This window comes from Oncorhynchus clarkii, chromosome 11, assembly GCF_045791955.1.
Source record: "Oncorhynchus clarkii lewisi isolate Uvic-CL-2024 chromosome 11, UVic_Ocla_1.0, whole genome shotgun sequence".
Lineage (NCBI taxonomy): Eukaryota > Metazoa > Chordata > Actinopteri > Salmoniformes > Salmonidae > Oncorhynchus > Oncorhynchus clarkii.
The window spans coordinates 13,722,449-13,740,411 of NC_092157.1; the positions used below are offsets into that span (position 1 = coordinate 13,722,449).

A 17,963-nucleotide genomic window follows, 5' to 3' on the forward strand; every position below is an offset into this window, starting at 1 on the left:
GAAAGAAACAACCCAGAAGTTATTTCCCGTGGTCCTACACGTGTTTACATTTGTAAACTTCCCCTGTTAGAAATAATGCAATTTATCATGTTTGAATTATTTATACTGGTGGTCGTGTTTTGATGAGAAACTTGCTTTCGATACCATCTATGCCTGGGTCACCTCTAAATTATTTGATTTGACATCAAGTTGGGTCGTCATTTACGAGCTAGGTATCTAGCTGTACTGTAGTCTATATTGACATGATAAATTGCAGATACCCAGCAGAACGGTTGAAAAGCATGCATTTGGTTTTACAAGCGTTTAAGAGCAGTTGTAGGCCACAGAAGGAGTGGTGTATGGCATTGAAGCTCATTTGGAGGTTAGTTAACACAGTGCCCAAAGAAGGGCCAGATGTATACAGAATGGTGTCGTCTGCGTAGAGGTGGATCAGGGAATCATCCGCAGCAAGAGCGACATCGTTGATATATACAGAGAAATTGAACGGCCCGAGAATTGAACGATGTGCCAGAGGTCCAGACAACAGGCCCTCCGATTTGACACACTGAACTCTGAGAAGTAGTTGGTGAACCAGGCGAGGCAGTCATTTGAGAAACCAAGGCTGTTGAGTCTGAGTCTGCCGATAAGAATATGGTGATTGACAGAGTCGAATGCCTTGGCCAGGTCGATGAAGATGGCTGCACAGTACTGTCTTTTACCGATGGCGGTTATTATATCGTTTAGTACCTTGAGTGTGGTTGAGGTGCACCCACTTCATCAGTTCAAAAATGTATAAGGATTGTTATCCCTTAAAGCAGTTGCTAACAAGCTAGCTACACAAATTGTCACTTGAATAACAGTTTGTGAGAGTGTAGGCCAATTATGATTTCAGTATTTGTTATTGAATGAAAAAAGTGAATTTGTAAGCATTAGTTTACCATTTTAAAAAAGGTCCAAAGCCCTTTTAATCTTGATATCAAATAATAATTTATGAGTAACAATGCAGTACACTACTGTGACTCTTTTTTTGACCATTTTAAATTGACAAAAAAAAATAGCATGAATTTTGCTACAACTGTCCAGGAGTGGTCTTGACTCTTTGTCATTGGACTATTAACTGTGTTACCGGGCAGGACAAAACTCCATCCTACAAAAAACAGGCTGAAATGTCAAACAGCTCTTACACTAAAAAGGGCATTATAATAATTTTCACAATTATTATTAACAGAATTATTCCAACCTCAGTGTGAAAATATATATAAAATACAGAAATCTAGATGTTGACTGCACTGCGCCTGTAATAATCTGAAGAGATTTATCACTATAACCTTATTGTCAATATTCCAGATATTTCCAGTTGTGGTGTAGATGAAGTTTCAGCGGAGCATGTAGGAGCGGACTGCATCATGCTCTACGGGAGGGCTTGCCTCAGCCAGTCCAGAAGACTCCCTGTGATGTACGTGTTTGAGAGTAGACGTGTGCCTCCTCCAGAAAGTTGTACCCCGACAGACAGAGTCACATCATCCTGTACAATGTCAACTATGCTCACATTATTGGTAATGTTTCACACTGACTTATGTCCCATTGTCTGAACTTCTTTTAGGACTCGGAAACTTTCAGTTTGTGATATACTTCAAAAAGGAATGTGAGCGATTAATACTATTTTAGTGACCGTTTTATAACTGTATTAAAACAAGATATGCCATTTTCAACACCTTTTAGCAATGTATTTAATACTGGTTTAAAGCATGATAATGTCTGTCTACAGATGATCTTCTGGAACATCTTTCCTCTGAGTATCCGAACATTGCCGCCTCAACCCTTCATGTGGACGGAGAACTTTGCTACAGTCACACAGACAACACAATGACAGCAGTTCTCCGTGTCAAAACGGTGATCAAGCCGTTTATCAGTTTGGTAGGCAGTTTGTTTTGAAATGTGGACAGACCATTGAGGACTACAGTGTGTTCGTTATCGGCCACGAAGGTGCAACCATGACAAACTTCATGATGACTTGGACTCATAGCTCAACAGATTCCAATTCAAGAAATCAATCTTCTGAGACATTTAAGGCCAGTATTATAGCATAACTAAGCTAACTGACAAAATAAAGGAAACACCAACATAAGCCGCATAGATTCTACAAGTGTCTGGAACTCTATTGGATGGATGCGACACCATTCTTCCATGAGAAATTCCATAATTTGGTGTTTTGGTGGTGGAAAATGCTGTCTCATGCGTGTTCAATTGGGTTGAGATCTGGTGACTGATGCTCTTTTGGGACCCCTCTTTCAAAGTCAATGAAAACTCTTCTAGCCATGGTAGCCAAAATAATGGGGAACTGGGCATTTTTATACATGGCTAAGCATGATGGGATGTTAATTGCTTAACTAAAGACATGATCCGGAGCTTTGGCGACTAGTAAGTATTTTTTAAACCTCCCGCTTTGGGCTGGATGTGACAATGTGTAGCGGCTGCTCCAGTTTCAACTGTTCTGCCTGCAGCTATGGAACCCTGACCTGTTCACCGGACGTGCTACCTGTCCCAGACCCGCTGTTTTCAACTCTCCAAAGACAGCAGGAGCGGTAGAGATACTCAATGATCGGCTATGAAAAGTCAACTGACATTTACTCCTGAGGTGCTGACCTGTTGCACCCTCGACAACTACTGTGATTATTATTATTTGACCATGATGGTCATTTATGAACATTTGAACATCTTGACCATGTTCTGTTATAATCTACACCCGGCACAGCCAGAAGAGGACTGGCCACCCCTCATAGCCTGGTTTCTCTCTAGGTTTCGGCCTTTCTAGGGAGTTTTTCCTAGACACCGTGCTTCTACACCTGCATTGCTTGCTGTTTGGGGTTTTAGGCTGGGTTTCTGTACAGCACTTTGAGATATCAGCTGATGTAAGAAGGGCTATATAAATACATTTGATTTGATTTAGTTCATACATAATCTATGAGCAGAATAATGCTCTTACCTCAATTAGCCATGAAATCCCAAGTTTTAAAAGCGACTGTTTACAGCCCATCGCCATTTTAGTGACAGCTAGCAACATGCACACACAGCAGAGTGCGAGAGAGACGTGAACGAGAATGACGTGGTGCACATAGGATGCAATTTTTGGGGAACACTTTTAGCTTGTGAGCGCTACTTTCAGAATTACTGGCTAAAAAGTAAACAGAAGTACCAGAAAATGTCTTTAACTCACACATTTACTCAAGTGTTTCCACATCTCTTTGTAAGAAGTGTGCATATATAAAGGTTTATACAGTTCTTCCACATTTTGTTATGTTACAAAAGAGGTCTGAATACTTTCCGAATGCACTGTATATGAGTCTTCAAAAAGAACAGAACCAGAACTGTTAAAATGTAACAGATGAAACTTTGAAAATGCGAGACCACATACTTGGACTTAAAGGAAAATTCCACCCAAAAGTTTAAGGTCTCATACCGGCTGTATTTCAAAAGTTAAATATCTTATATATTTGACAGGCAAAACATTTTGGGACTATATCAACAATGGATTCATGAAACTGATAACAAATAATTATTTTGGGGTGGAGTTTTCCTTAAATGCACTCATCGCTGTTGTTATTATTTAATCACCAACAGTTTGCTCCATGTACTGTAAATCACAATTGAGATATGAAAAGAGTTATGTATGATTTTGTCATTCAAAATCTTTAATATAGGCTGCTGGATCAGTCATATTTGCAGACATTAAATGTGCTATGAAAGCTATTTTCATATATACACACACACACACACACCAAAAGGTCCTGAAACTGCAATTCAGAATAGTCTGTGTCCATGCTATACCCAATGTTTAATTTGTTTAACAATTACATAAAAATAACTTAGGTATAGCAGATTGTTCCTGAGGGAACCATTTGTGGTGTCAGATACATACAAGCACATACAGTTGAAGTCAGAAGTTTAAATACACCTTAGACAAATACATTTAAACTCAGTTTTTCACAATTCCTGACATTTAATCCTAGTAAAAATCATGCTGCCATCTATTTTGTGAAGTGCACCAGTCCATCCTGCAGCAAAGCACCCACACAACATGATGCTGCCACCCCCGTGCTTCGTGGTTGGGACGGTGTTCTTCGGCTTGCAAGCCTTACCCTTTTTCCTCCAAACATAACGATGGTCATTATGGCTAAACAGTTCTATTTTTGTTTCATCAGACCAGAGGACAATTCTCCAAAAAGTACCATCTTTGTCCCCATGTGCAGTTGCAAACCATAGTCTAGCTTTTTTATGGCGGTTTTGGAGCAGTGGCTTCTTCCTTGCGGGGCGGGCTTTCAGGTTATGTCGATATAGGACTTGTTTTACTGTGGATATAAATACTTTTGTACCTGTTTCCTCCAGCATCTCCACAAGGTCCTTTGCTGTTGTTCTGGGATTGATTTAGCACTTTTCGAACCAAAGTACGTTCATCTCTAGGAGACAGAACGCATCTCCTTCCTGAGCGGTATGACGGCTGCGTGATCCCATGGTGTTTATACTTGCGTACTATTGTTTGTACAGCTAAACGTGGTACCTTCAGGTGTTTGACAATTTCTCCCAACGATGAACCAGACTTGTGGAGGTCTACAATTGTTTTTCTGGGGTCTTGGCTGATTTCTTTTGATTTTCTCATGATGTCAAGCAAAGAGGCATTGAGTTTGAAGGTAGGCCTTGAAATACATCCAGAGGTACGCCTCCAATTGACTCAAATGATGTCAATTAGCCTATCAGAAGCTTTTAAAGCTTTGACATTTTCTTGAATTTTCCAAGCTGTTTAAAGGCACAGTCAACTTTGTGTATGTAAACTTCTGACCATCTGTCTGTAAACAATTGTTGGAAAAAATGACTTGTGTCATGCACAAAGTAGATGTCCTAACCGAATTGCCAAAACTATAGTTTGTTAACAAGAAATATGTGGAGTGGTTGAAAAACGAATTAATGACTCCAACCTAAGTGTATGTAAACTCAGTGTATGTGAATTCAACTGTAAAAAGAAAGTAAAACAAAATAATGCATTTCTATTCAAAAATGTAGAAAACCAGGGCATGCTTGATTCGTGCTGGCCAAAAAGGTTATTAAAACTTATAACACACTTTAACAATAACATGAAATAAATTGGTAAATATCAGCCCAATGAAGAAAAGTCCTTGCTTAGGTAATGACGTTTCGGACCTAAATGCCTTCCCCTCAACATAAATACTGAAATCTGACTGTTTTTCTTTGATGATGTTTGTTTGGTGGTTTCCAGATTAGAAGACGAAGGCCAGGATTCAATCCCATATTGAGCTGAGTCAGCCGACATATGCAGTGTGGACCATAAATGTAGTTTCCACGAATGTGTGAACATTGCCTTTAGAAGGTGCATAGCTGCCAAAGCGTGATCGGATAGAATCCCGGACCTCATGCTCAAAGTAGAAATAACAAATCCCACAATCTCTATGAAGTCTTGTTCCTTATCCTGACAGTCCTTTTACATTATTTATCTTTCATAGGTACTTCTTCCACAAAGGATGCCGGAAATATGCCAATCTTTCCGTTGCACTGTCCCTCAAACCAGTCTTCATTGACTGAAAAGAAAGTAATGAAAATGGGAATTTACTTTTGCTTCTGTATTTTAAAGATTAAAAAATCCACTCAAACTGTTTAATGATTTTTTCTCTCACTGTTTTACAGTCCCAACAATATTTTGCATATCAGCAGTCAAGTTTTCGAGATATCACTTGCCACATCATCATGATGATGCCAATTGCATCAAGGGATTAAAAACGCATCATTGTGATGCTCAAAGTAGAAATAACAAGTGACACTTTGCTTCTTGAAAATACTATATCTTCAAAACTTGACTGCTGACATGCAAAACATTTTGGGACTATATCAACAGACAACAAATTAAATAAATACCAAAATGTTGTTTTTTTGGGTGGGGGGGTTTAAGAAAACATTAGGTCGAGGCTTTTTCAAATAACATTAAGTCAATGTACGCCTCTACAGCTATTAGAGAAAATACAGTTAGTCTCTTGACACAAATTATTTCCCCAATGTCGAAATAGGGGCCCTCATGAGAAAATAATGAAAATGGGAATGTACTATTGCTTCTGTAACCCTAATTCTGTGTTCTGTAAGACAACAGCAGGTTTCCAGCTCTTCCAGGATATCATATAACAGAATAAAACACTGACACAACCAATTTCTGCATTGTGGAAATGGTGCCCCGCATGAGAGAAATGGGTAGCTCACCTTTGGAGAGAAGTAAGATGGTATCTCCTTGATGGAACTCAAGATCCTCTGGGGTTGAAGACTCATAGGAATGAAGCGCCATCAGGTGAGTCTGGCTTTGTAGCTGCTCACTCACTCCCTGTAGTGTAGATTACATGAAACAAGGGACATTAGTACACACATGATGACATCTGCCAGAACAAAGTTTTCTTGACTATTACATTTGTAAATTAAAAATCCACATAGAAAAAGACTATTATGACATCAAATACTGTATACAGTACATGACCATATTACCTCTTTGAGATCACACCACAGTGTTAAACGACCATTGTGGACACAGCTCCAAACATCTTCCATCCTTGTGTTCTCATCAATCACTTTTTTACCCGAATCTATTTGGGCATAGCTTGAGAAAAATCACAAAACGCTGAGCTTAGTTTTGTAATAGTAATGATTGTTGAAATAAATTGACGCTAATGTTTAAACAGTGCCATACCTCAAGGTGATTGCTGTGGCAGGGAGGCCCAGTTTGTTACTGATTTTCTCCAGAGTTGTTGTGTAGGGAAGTCCAGGCACCATGCAGATTGCTATGGTGTATGTGAAGTGCACTTTCACTACACAGAGTGAAGGGTCACTGAACTCTTCACTCTGGCAAGACTAGGGAATGAAATAAACGTACAATGATATTTAAAATGTATAAGCGTAGAGTACTGATAAACAATTGATATTTGCTTTGGATATTGCATGCTGTGAAACATGTCTTGAACTTGATTTTCAATTATTCTCATACCTCTGTTTTTGTGTGACCAATGCTCTGATTTTCAGTAGCAGAAGCTGCTGCAATAATACCCCCAAAAGTTACGTAATTTGTAATAGGTGATGTTGCATTGCCAATAATTAAAATGTTTACTATACAACTTCCATTCCATTTTTATATAAAATATCTTTACCAGAATTTCTCTGAGGTCTATTTGGTGGTTCTCGTCTAGGTGGCCCTGGGATGTCATCCTTGTCTGTCCCATCCTACAAGAAAGCAATCAACCCATGTAGGGGGAATCAATTAACATAGCAATTGAGGGGTAAACTATATTTACCAGTATTTTGGGGATTCAACCTTTAAAGATGTCCAATTTGTTATAGCTCAGCATTGACACACGTTAGAGTCAATGCCATCTTGTCATGAGGAATAAACACTATATTGACAGTAGAAATGTACCTGATCTTGCTTAGATGATAAGGTTATTTCCAAACGCTCCAGGAAATTATAAGGAACAAGCCCCCTCTAAAAATGTAAAGTTTAAATTAATTCACTGCACACACATCATTTGTTTAATACAGATGCTCATAATCAACCAAGTATGTTTGAGCATAATGAGTACAATAGATCCACATTTTTCATGCATAAAGCATTTTTCAGTGTAATGTTTGTACTCATACTCGCTCATTGAAGATGACAGAGGCCCAGTTGTCAGATCCTTTGTTCAGCACAAAGACAATGTTGCCAGGCACCACAGCTAACTCATCACTTGTCTCAGGGACAAACTCAAAGAGGACAGTGTGAGGCTCTCCCTCTAGAGCCCTGTGGGGGGCGACAGAGATATCCTACTTTAACTCATACCCAAATAATGCTGTTGAATCATTCTATGCTAGTATGTGGCCAAAGCATAAATTGTAGGAAAAAAAAACCCACCTCAAACTTGTATTTCAAATAGACAGTTTTAAAAATGCTTGCTATTTCCTCATAGAACATGATGTCATGTTGGCACACTGGCTAAGCTGGCCAATCAGTGGTCTACTTGTGTGAATTAATATTTGTAATGACTGGTATAAGCCCAAACCATTCTGTTTTTGGGGTATGGCCAAACCAGATATTGGAAGGAAAATTCTCACTTATAATGTCATTAAATATAGGTCATATTTCATAGAAATCTGGAAACACTGGACAGTTACTTTAAGTGTCAAACCACCCCCAGTGTCCCCTACAATTAACATTGAGATCACATAAACTTTACCTCAGAACTTCAGGCGCTTTTGGTCTGGTAGGAATATCTTCAACCTACTCTTACCGTCAAAAAAATGGCACATCACATTACACTGAATATTCCTCCTCAATCAATTTCTTATTTTAATTGTTGACCGTTTTTAAAGGCACTATTAAAACATCAAATCATATGACACTTCACCTGTGGCTGTAACGGAGCAAAGCCAGAGAACTCATCCTGGAAGACGATGGAAGAAACAACCTGAGGATAGAGAATAAAACTGGTTCAACATGAAACAATACTTTATGACATGCCTACTTACTAATAACTTGCCAAATAGCTATCCTAAAGAAAGACCCAAGGCTATTCACAACTTATTTAAATTGCACATCTCAAACAAAGTAGGTACTAGACATGCATGTTGTAAACACATTTAAAAAGTCGCAACATTTTTAGCTGGTAAATATGCATGTTATGTTTTTAGAGAGAGATGATAGGGATACCTTAGCCTTGCCCAGGTAGTCCTTCTTCTCCAGTTCAGCCACATAGTTCTTGTTTGGCTTGAACAGCACTTTCGCCGGGACCTTAACTGGCTCAAACAGCTTCTGCTTCTATAAGGATTAACAGAGGACTTACATCTCCAACTTTGTTGAACAGTCAGACGGCGTGAAAATGCATAATAAATACACATTGAAACACTTCTCACACTACTGAGATGAGCCGCCTGGCCTGGTTACTCATCCACTATAGCTGCTGGAACAAACAATGTAAAAAAAATAATAATACAAAAAAAGTACATATCTAAGCCAGTACAGTATGGTTGAGGTCGACATGATAGTGTGAAAAAGGCTTAAGAGAGAGAAGGGCCACTGACCAGGATGCACTCCAGACCTCTGTCGATGTGGCTGAGTTTGGCCTCAGTCCTGAGATTCAGAGCAGTCAGGAGGTTCTCCTTGGCTTTCTCCCACTGACCCAGCTGAGCATGGGCCAGCGCCATGTTGTGCAGTACCTGTGGGAGTGATACCACTCAGACATTTGTTGATGTAAAATTACAGCTATACAGCACTTCCTGCCCAGGTCTCAAAGTGCTTTACATTGTAGCATCCACCTATGCACTTGTTTTGCTGTGTATACATACTGTGATGTTTGTTGGGGTAGGTTGCTGTTGATAGGTTGCTAAAATACACGTAACATATTCAACATCCAATCATTGTTACAAAGGCAAGACTTCCATCATATCTCACCTCACAAGCATATAATTTGTATCTCAGACCAAGAGGTTTGTAGTCGATCAGCTGGTTCCCCCTCAACTCCTTGAAGGCATGTTGGAAATCAGCAAAAGACTCCTCAAACCTGCAGGCAAAGTGAGGAGGTATCCAAGTAATTCACTATCCGGCTTTAGGTAAAACACATATACAGCTGAATAATGTAGAATAAATATGCTACGTTTAATTGTACAAAACGATTATCAATTTTAAGAGACATTTCACAATTTAACTTCACACCAGATGATGTCAAATGTTTCCAGATGAAGTCCTTGGAAACACTTATCCTCTATAAAATCATAGAAACTCACTGTTTTCACATGCTGATGTTGGGGTGGTCCTGATGATGAATATGAACAATTGTGAAATGTCCCTTTAACACACCATTCGAAAGAATGGGATTCTATTTTTAAGCAATTATAATGCATCTAATCACTCATCCCTAATATGATAGATTTATCTTGCCTTTCTTTTTTGTAGAATGTCAACCCCCTTTGAAAGAATGCAACAGCCAAGTGTTCATCCTTTCCGATACATCTGTCCAAAGCCTGTGTGATTTTCAGAAAAACTCAGTGACTTCCTTCCAATCAAATGGTACCACAAGCATTGAACTAAACTTCCCCTTTTTCTGTGACTTGCATTTTTGAAGTGTAAAATAACATTGAATTACAATGTGATAGTAACTTTAACCCTTAGATATATTGATTTGGTAAAAACAGGGAAAGAGAGAATTGTCTTTTAATTAATGATGACATTTGGTTAAAACTGCCATACCTTTTCAGCTGCATCTAGGTTCGTATTGATCAAATGTAGGCAGCCAATGTTGAAAAAGATTTTGGAGTTCTTTTCCTGGATGTCCAGAAATGTTCCAAGGGCAGCTGCGGAATCCCCGCGTTCGAAACAGGCCACTGCCTCATCCCACTGTTTGAGAGTGTTCACAAATGTCATGGTTCCAAATAGAGTCGAGGCGCTGAGCTACAGTGATATGACGAGAGAAAAGTGAAACCACTCTTCTTAAACTGACACATTTCCCCCACAGAGGTAGGAAGGAAGTGTAATGATTACACAGAATCGCAGTTCCTTTTTTCTCTCCAGTCCATTTAGTGTTGTAACAGTACGCCAGGGTTGAGGGTTCAATTCCTACGATGGACCAGTATGAAAAATGACACAATATTTGTTTTATTTTAATCGCTCTGGATAAGATTGTCTGTTAAAATGTGAAATGTGTTGGCTATAACAGTGCTAATAAAGAGGCTAAACATAGTGCTTGAAATAAACATGCATTTGCAGGGTTGCATATTTTTGAAGAAAGCTTAGCGTGAATTTTTGCCTAAACGGTGGTCTGCATCTGTTTTAAAGCCAATTTCCAGCAATTCTATGGATTTTTACATGGCTTAGGCCCCATGTCAGGTGTATTTCGATTGCTTTGAACATTAAATGAACACTCAAAATTCTACGACTTTGTTACTTTTGGGGGATGACATTTGAAGTATGCTCATATTTTTAAAAACATTTTATTTAGGTGGTTTGAGACTTACTACTACTACTACTTACTACTACTATTACTTACCTACTACTATTACTTACCTACTACTAGAAGATCCTTACCTACTACTATTACTTACCTACTACTAGAAGATCCTTGCCATCATCTGACTCTACATAGACAAGATAAATGATGCGTGTTTAGAAGTCTCCCTCTACTAACTCTGCCTTTCATGTGCACTATACTAAAATGGCCTGAAGCATTTCATATCCATCCAATGCTTATTGGTAGGACTTAATGAACATTGTCCACGAATAGCTTGCAAAAAGACTTCACCTCATATAATTCATTTTCAAAGACACAAGTAGACATATCAGACACTGGCAATATTGTGAAGAAGTGGAATAATACATTACTGTAAGTGTGGGGAATAACAATGGTGTTGTTGCTGGCAAGCACACTAATTAACTTTTATTTTAGCCCTTTGTTAAGAATGAGAATTGCTCAACTGTTCACACTAAATAAAGAGCATTGGTAATAAAATCTCCTGAAGACAAGATTACCCTAACCAAATAATTGTTATATTCATTGTCCCCCCTCTAGAATCAAACTTAAACTTTTGGGTTCACAATCTGCTTGACCAAATTATTTTTCTAGTTACAAATCAGGTCACCCTACCAATCTTCCCTGCTATAACAGACTGTATGTCTATCTGCTGCCTTTTCGATGTCACATACTAAATGCCAATCACCAAACGAGGGGAATAAATCGAGTTTAGTACCAGCTGTTAAAAGGCTGCATTCTGCAATAGGCGCGGGAGTAGGAGCAACCAGTTGTTTGTTGACAACATTGTGCATAAAAGAGTAGCATTGTAACTCTGTTTTAGAGCATTGTAGCTCCTTATAAACTCAGCGGAGAACGTTCTCTCTCCATTCTCATCTTAAGGGGCGTTTCTTTAAAATACACATCCAATCCCCTTGATTCCTTACATAACCAATCATATCCTTCAATGTGCCGCGGTTCACAGTCCTGTGGCAAGAGGTTCCGCTTGATGTTAAATTGCAGTTTCCGATTTCAAAACTATTTGAAGCAAGGTTGAAAAGTTAACGCACTATACAATGGATAAAAAATAAAATAAAAGCAGTACTTTTCAATGCGTGAGATATACGACGTAAGGAGTGTGAGCGTGAGAATAGGGTCAAATCAAATTGTATTTGCCACATGCGCCGAATACAACAGGTGCGCCGAATAAAACCTTACAGTGAAATGCTTACTTACAAGCCCTTAACCAACAATGCAGTTTAAAAAAAGGTAATAGATAAGAAAAACGAATAATTAAAAAGCAGCACTAAATAACAATAGCGGGGCTATATAAAAGGGGGTACCAGTATGGGGGGTGCAAATACTGTGGGTAGCCATTTGATATACTCTGGGTAGCCAAGCCTCTTTGACCTAGACTTGGCGCATGGCAAGCAGTACCAGTCTATGACTAGGGTGGCTGGAGTCTGACCATTTGTAGGGCCTTCCTCTGACACTGCCTGGTATAGAGGTTCTGGATGGCAGGAAGCTTGACCCCAGTGATGTACTGGGCAGTACGCACTACGCTCAGTAGTGCCTTGCGGTCGGAGGCCAGGCAGTTGCCAAACCAGGCAGTGATGCAACTGTAAAACCTTTTGTCGTGCTCTCTTCACAACTGTCTTGGTGTGCTTGGACCACGCGTGTGTCTCACGGCCAATGCGTGAGAGTTGGCAGCTCTTAAGTTTGATGTCCATGTAAAACTCCTTTGGGCCCTAAACAAATCTATCACTACCAAATAAGGGACAAAAGGTGGCATGAGTCACTCACCAAATCTACTTTTTCCATGGATATTTTTTGCTGCTCAACTGATTCAAGCAGTCCTTTTGCATAGAGAGAAGAGAGAAGTCCTTACATGACCAGAGAGAAGTCCTTACATGACAAGTCACAGTTCACAGATATCTAGAGTTCATTTTTGATCAGCTCTGTCACAGAGCTTCTGTGCTGCATCTGTTTGAGTCTGACCATTTAGTGGTCATCAGAGAAAATCCTCTCTACAAAGGCATTTGAGCCTGGCACACTGAGGACAAATGAGACAATCCTGAACATGTTGATCAAGTTGGCTTTCCCTAGGTTTTGAAAAACTGCCACCCACTTCTCACTGGTGGATTTTGTGGTATCCTGTCCGTATTTCCTTCCGGCTAGCACAAAAAAACTCTTCATTTTGAGGGCAACCACCACCTGCTCCAGGTCAGTGAAGGAGAGATACTCATAGAAGCTGGTCTGTTTCACCATTACATTTTCTGGTGAGAAATCAAACCACTTGTCAATGTATGTAATGACAGTGTCATAGACCCTCAAAGTCCCGTTGCTGCTTGGACCTTTGTGATGACAACCAGCTGCCTGGTCTGGTATCCAAAAAAAAGCTGTCCTGTTTCCGCTGAAGCATCTTCATTGTGAATTTTGGACTTCCTCGTAAACATCTGCACTGTCGTCTGTGATATGACTTTCTTTAAGGACGTACTGATGAAAAACTGTCAATATTTAAATAACCTACATTTATTCACTCTGATAGGGTTGGATCCTATATGCTACTTTTATTATTGCCTGTAAATGGTTCAGTGCCTATAATTTAGGCTGTGTGTATGAGAGGTCGACTGATTATGATTTTTCAACGCCGATACCGATAATTGGAGGACCAAAAAGAGCCGATACCGATTAAATCGGCCGATTTTTATTTATTTGTAATAATGACAATTACAACAATACTGAATGAACACTTATTTTAACTTAATATAATACATCAATAAAATCAATTTAGCCTTTAAATAATGAAACATGTTCAATTTGGTTTAAATAATGCAAAAACAAAGTGTTGAAGTAAAAGTGCAATATGTGCCATGTAAGAAAGCTAACATTTAAGTTCCTTGCTCAGAACATGAGAACATATGAAAGCTGGTGGTTCCTTTTAACATGAGTCTTCAATATTCCCAGGTAATACGTTTTAGGTTGTAGTTATTATAGGAATTATAGGACCATTTCTCTCTATACCATTTGTATTTCATTAACCTTTGACTATTGGATGTTCTTATAGGCACTTTAGTATTGCCAGTGTAACAGTATAGCTTCCATCCCTCTCCTCGCTCCTACCTGGGCTCGAACCAGGAACACATCGACAACAGCCACCCTCGAGGCAGCATTACCCATGCAGAGCAAGGGGAAAAACCACTCCAAGTCTCAGAGCGAGTGACGTTTGAAACTCTATTAGCGCGCACCCCGCTAACTAGCTAGCCATTTCACCATTTCAGCCGTTACACCAGCCTAATCTCGGGAGTTGATAGGCTTGAAGTCATAAACAGCACAATGCTTGAAGCACAGCGAAGAGCTGCTGGCAAAACGCACGAAAGTGCTGTTTGAATGAATGCTTACGAGCCTGCTGGTGCCTACCACCGCTCAGACTGCTCTATCAAATCATAGACTTAACATACTAACACACAGAAATACGAGCCTTAGGTCATTAATATGGTCGAATCCGGAAACTATCATCTCGAAAACAAGACGTTTATTCTTTCAGTGAAATACGAAACCGTTCCGTATTTTATCTAACGGGTGGCATCCATAAGTCTAAATATTCCTGTTACATTGCACAACCTTCAATGTTATGTCATAATTAAGTAAGATTCTGGCAAATTAGGCAGCACAAACTGTGGGCTGAATGCAAGAGAAGAGACACAATTTCACCTGGTTAATATTGCCTGCTAACCTGGATTTCTTTTAGCTAAATATGCAGGTTTAAAAATATATACTTCTGTGTATTGATTAAGAAAGGCATTGATGTTTATGGTTAGGTACACATTGGAGAAACGACAGTCCTTTTTCACGAATACGCACCGCATCGATTATATGCAACGCTGGACACGCTAGATAAACTAGTAATATCATCAACCATGCGTAGTTAACTAGTGATTATGATTAATTGATTGTTTTTTAAGTTTAATGCTAGCTAGCAACTTACCTTAGCTTACTGCATTTGCGTAATAGGCAGGCTCCTCATGGAGTGCAATGTAATCAGGTGGTTAGAGCGTTGGACTAGTGAACTGTAAGGTTGCAAGATTGAATCCCTGAGCTGACAAGGTAAAAATCTGTCATTCTGCCCCTGAACAAGGCAGTTAACCCAACGTTCCTAGGCCCTCATTGAAAATAAGAATGTGTTCTTAACTGACTTGCCTAAAAAGATTAAATAAACGTGTCAAAAAAAGTACTTACGTTTATTTATTTATTTTAAATCGGCCAAATCGGTGTCCAAAAATACAGATTTCCGATTGTTATGAAAACTTGAAATCGGCCCCAATTAATCAGCCATTCCGATTAATCGGTCGACCTCTAGTGTGTATGTAAACTATAATTTAAGCTGTGTGTGTGTGTAAGTGTGTGTGTAGAATGGGGCATAAAGGAAATTACCTCTATTAGATTATAGTGATAAGGAAAACAGCAAACAAATGTGGCCTGTGTATTCATTTGCCTAGAACTAATCAGAATTCCATTAGATTTACATAAAAAAGGAGAATACTTCAAAATGAGAAGATCCTGCCATGGAAAAGACGACTGGGTGGACATAAAGTGGAAAGGAGAGGAAATAACTCACACCATGCAGCAGGACACCTTCAGTTGCAGGGTCTTAGTAATGCAGGTTTGATAGTTACATTTTCAATAATGAATGGGTCAAAAACTCCATTTTATTTTGTGGTGTAGATGGCCAAGGGAGTTGCACAGAACTTCCCCAACATCCCCTCCCAAATTGATATAGAACCTTCACAAAAATACATGGACCAACTGCAAAAATAAATGGCTGAGGATATACAAAAAATGTCTGGTATGTAATGACGTTTAATTAAAAGTAAATGTAATTCTTTATTTTTATGTAGTTGTGTGGGTCAGCCATATGTTCAGTTCATGCCCATGATTTGGTTGAAGATATCCCTCTAGTGGTGTGGGGGCTGTGCAAAGTGGGTGGGGTTATATCCTTCCTGTTTGGCCCTGTCCGGGGGTGTCCTCGGAGTGGGCCACAGTGTCTCCTGACCCCTCCTGTCTCAGCCTCCAGTATTTATGCTGCAGTAGTAGTTTATGTGTCGGGGGGCTAGGGTCAGTTTGTTATATCTGGAGTACTTCTCCTGTCCTATTCGGTGTCCTGTGTGAATCTAGGTGTGCGTTCTCTAATTCTCTCCTTCTCTCTTTCTCTCTCTCGGAGGACCTGAGCCCTAGGACCATGCCCCAGGACTACCTGACATGATGACTCCTTGCTGTCCCCAGTCCACCTGGCTGTGCTGCTGCTCCAGTTTCAACTGTTCTGCCTTAATATTATTCGACCATGCTGGTCATTTATGAACATTTGAACATCTTGGCCATGTTCTGTTATAATCTCCACCCGGCACAGCCAGAAGAGGACTGGCCATCCCACATATGCTCTCTCTAATTCTCTCTTTCTTTCTCTCTCTCGGAGGACCTGAGCCCTAGGACCATGCCCCAGGAATACCTGACATGATGACTCCTTGCTGTCCCCAGTCCACCTGACTGTGCTGCTGCTCCAGTTTCAACTGTTCTGCCTTATTATTATTCGACCATGCTGGTCATTTATGAACATTTGAACATCTTGACCATGTTTTGTTATAATCTCCACCCGGCACAGCCAGAAGAGGACTGGCCACCCCACATAGCCTGGTTCCTCTCTAGGTTTCTTCCTAGGTTTTGGCCTTTCTAGGGAGTTTTTCCTAGCCACCGTGCTTCTACACCTGCATTGCTTGCTGTTTGGGGTTTTAGGCTGGGTTTCTGTACAGCACTTTGAGATATCAGCTGATGTACGAAGGGCTATATAAATACATTTGATTTGATTTCAGAGTTCAACAAAGCCAACAACTGCTTCATGTGTGCCACTGATAAATAACCTGGATGTGGCCCAAAGACTGACTGGATTAGTAACTTTATTTAACATGTTTATAATCTTTTGACAACAGTGACAATTAAGTAAGTAAGACAATTTATGATTTAACACAATGGATGGCTAATTTGTCATACTGCATTGATATTATTTATAGGGTATTATGCTTTGTTTTGTTTTAGATTGAATGTTTTGCATGCCAATGGTGGTTCCATGTGCTGTGCCTAGGAATGAAGATGAAAGAGTTATACAGAGTAAAGAACAGAAACTGGAAGTGCTGTCTTTGTTGTAGAAAATGTATGCTATACCCCATCCACACTGAAGAGGCTCTGAAATGTAGATCAACCAGGGATAAAGAGAAAGTTAACACTGAAATGTTTCGTAATTACTTGAAGTAAAGTGTCTGTTGACATGTTGGAAAAGATTCAAGGTCTAAAATGTGTTTAATTTGTCAATATTATATTTGTATTCATTGATTTACTGGCCATCATTACTGTGGTTACATGTTCAGTACATGTATTGACCAGCAAACCAAACAAAGCATCCTTCACTCGTGCTGCCAAACACACCCTTGTAAAACTGACCATCCTACCAATCCTCGACTTCGGCGATGTCATTTACAAAATAGCCTCCAATACCCTACTCAACAAATTGGATGCAGTCTATCACAGTGCAATCCGTTTTGTCACCAAAGCCCCATATACTACACACCATTGCGACCTGTACGCTCTCGTTGGCTGGCCCTCGCTTCATACTCGTCGCCAAACCCATGTCATCTACAAGACCCTGCTAGGTCTACAAGACCCTGCTATAGCATCACCCACCTGTAGCACGCGCTACAGCAGGTATATATATATCTCTGGTCACCCCCAAAACCAATTATTTCTTTGGCCGCCTCTCCTTCCAGTTCTCTGCTGCCAATGACTGGAACGAACTACAAAAATCTCTGAAACTGGAAACACTTATCCCCCTCACTAGCTTTAAGCACCAATTGTCAGAGCAGCTCACAGATTACTGCACCTGTACATATCCCACCTATAATTTAGCCCAAACAACTA

The 17,963-nt window shown here is 39.7% G+C and overlaps 1 protein-coding gene across 2 annotated transcripts; it reads right to left on the reverse strand.

Annotated features, from left to right (window-relative positions):
- Positions 1-3,184: 3,184 nt before the first annotated feature.
- On the reverse strand, positions 3,185-10,506 carry LOC139420226 (neutrophil cytosol factor 2-like). 2 transcript variants are annotated; one of them, XM_071170079.1, is made up of 15 exons: positions 10,244-10,506; positions 9,935-10,017; positions 9,449-9,557; positions 9,079-9,213; positions 8,708-8,815; positions 8,406-8,465; positions 8,235-8,278; positions 7,660-7,801; positions 7,439-7,504; positions 7,173-7,245; positions 7,013-7,059; positions 6,719-6,879; positions 6,517-6,628; positions 6,241-6,358; positions 3,185-5,570 (listed from the first exon to the last, which is right to left on the reverse strand). In XM_071170079.1, the coding sequence occupies exons 1-15, from the start codon at positions 10,415-10,417 to the stop codon at positions 5,479-5,481; spliced, it is 1,524 nt and encodes a 507-aa protein (XP_071026180.1). In that variant the 5' UTR covers positions 10,418-10,506; the 3' UTR covers positions 3,185-5,478. The 2 variants fall into 2 exon arrangements, with proteins under 2 accessions (XP_071026180.1, XP_071026181.1); XM_071170080.1 differs by having other exon boundaries at positions 3,649-5,570; positions 7,013-7,056.
- Between the last annotated feature and the right edge of the window lie 7,457 nt (positions 10,507-17,963).

Bases quoted from the DNA above. Each gene is read 5' to 3' on its own strand.
- LOC139420226 (XM_071170079.1), bottom strand. From the start codon at position 10,417: ATGACATTTGTGAACACTCTCAAACAGTGGGATGAGGCAGTGGCCTGT. The intron at 8,466-8,707 runs GTATCCCTATCA...CTCTATCCTCAG, and splicing joins ACTACCTGGGCAAGGCTAAG to GTTGTTTCTTCCATCGTCTT. The intron at 6,629-6,718 runs GTATGGCACTGT...ATTTTTCTCAAG, and splicing joins GCCACAGCAATCACCTTGAG to CTATGCCCAAATAGATTCGG.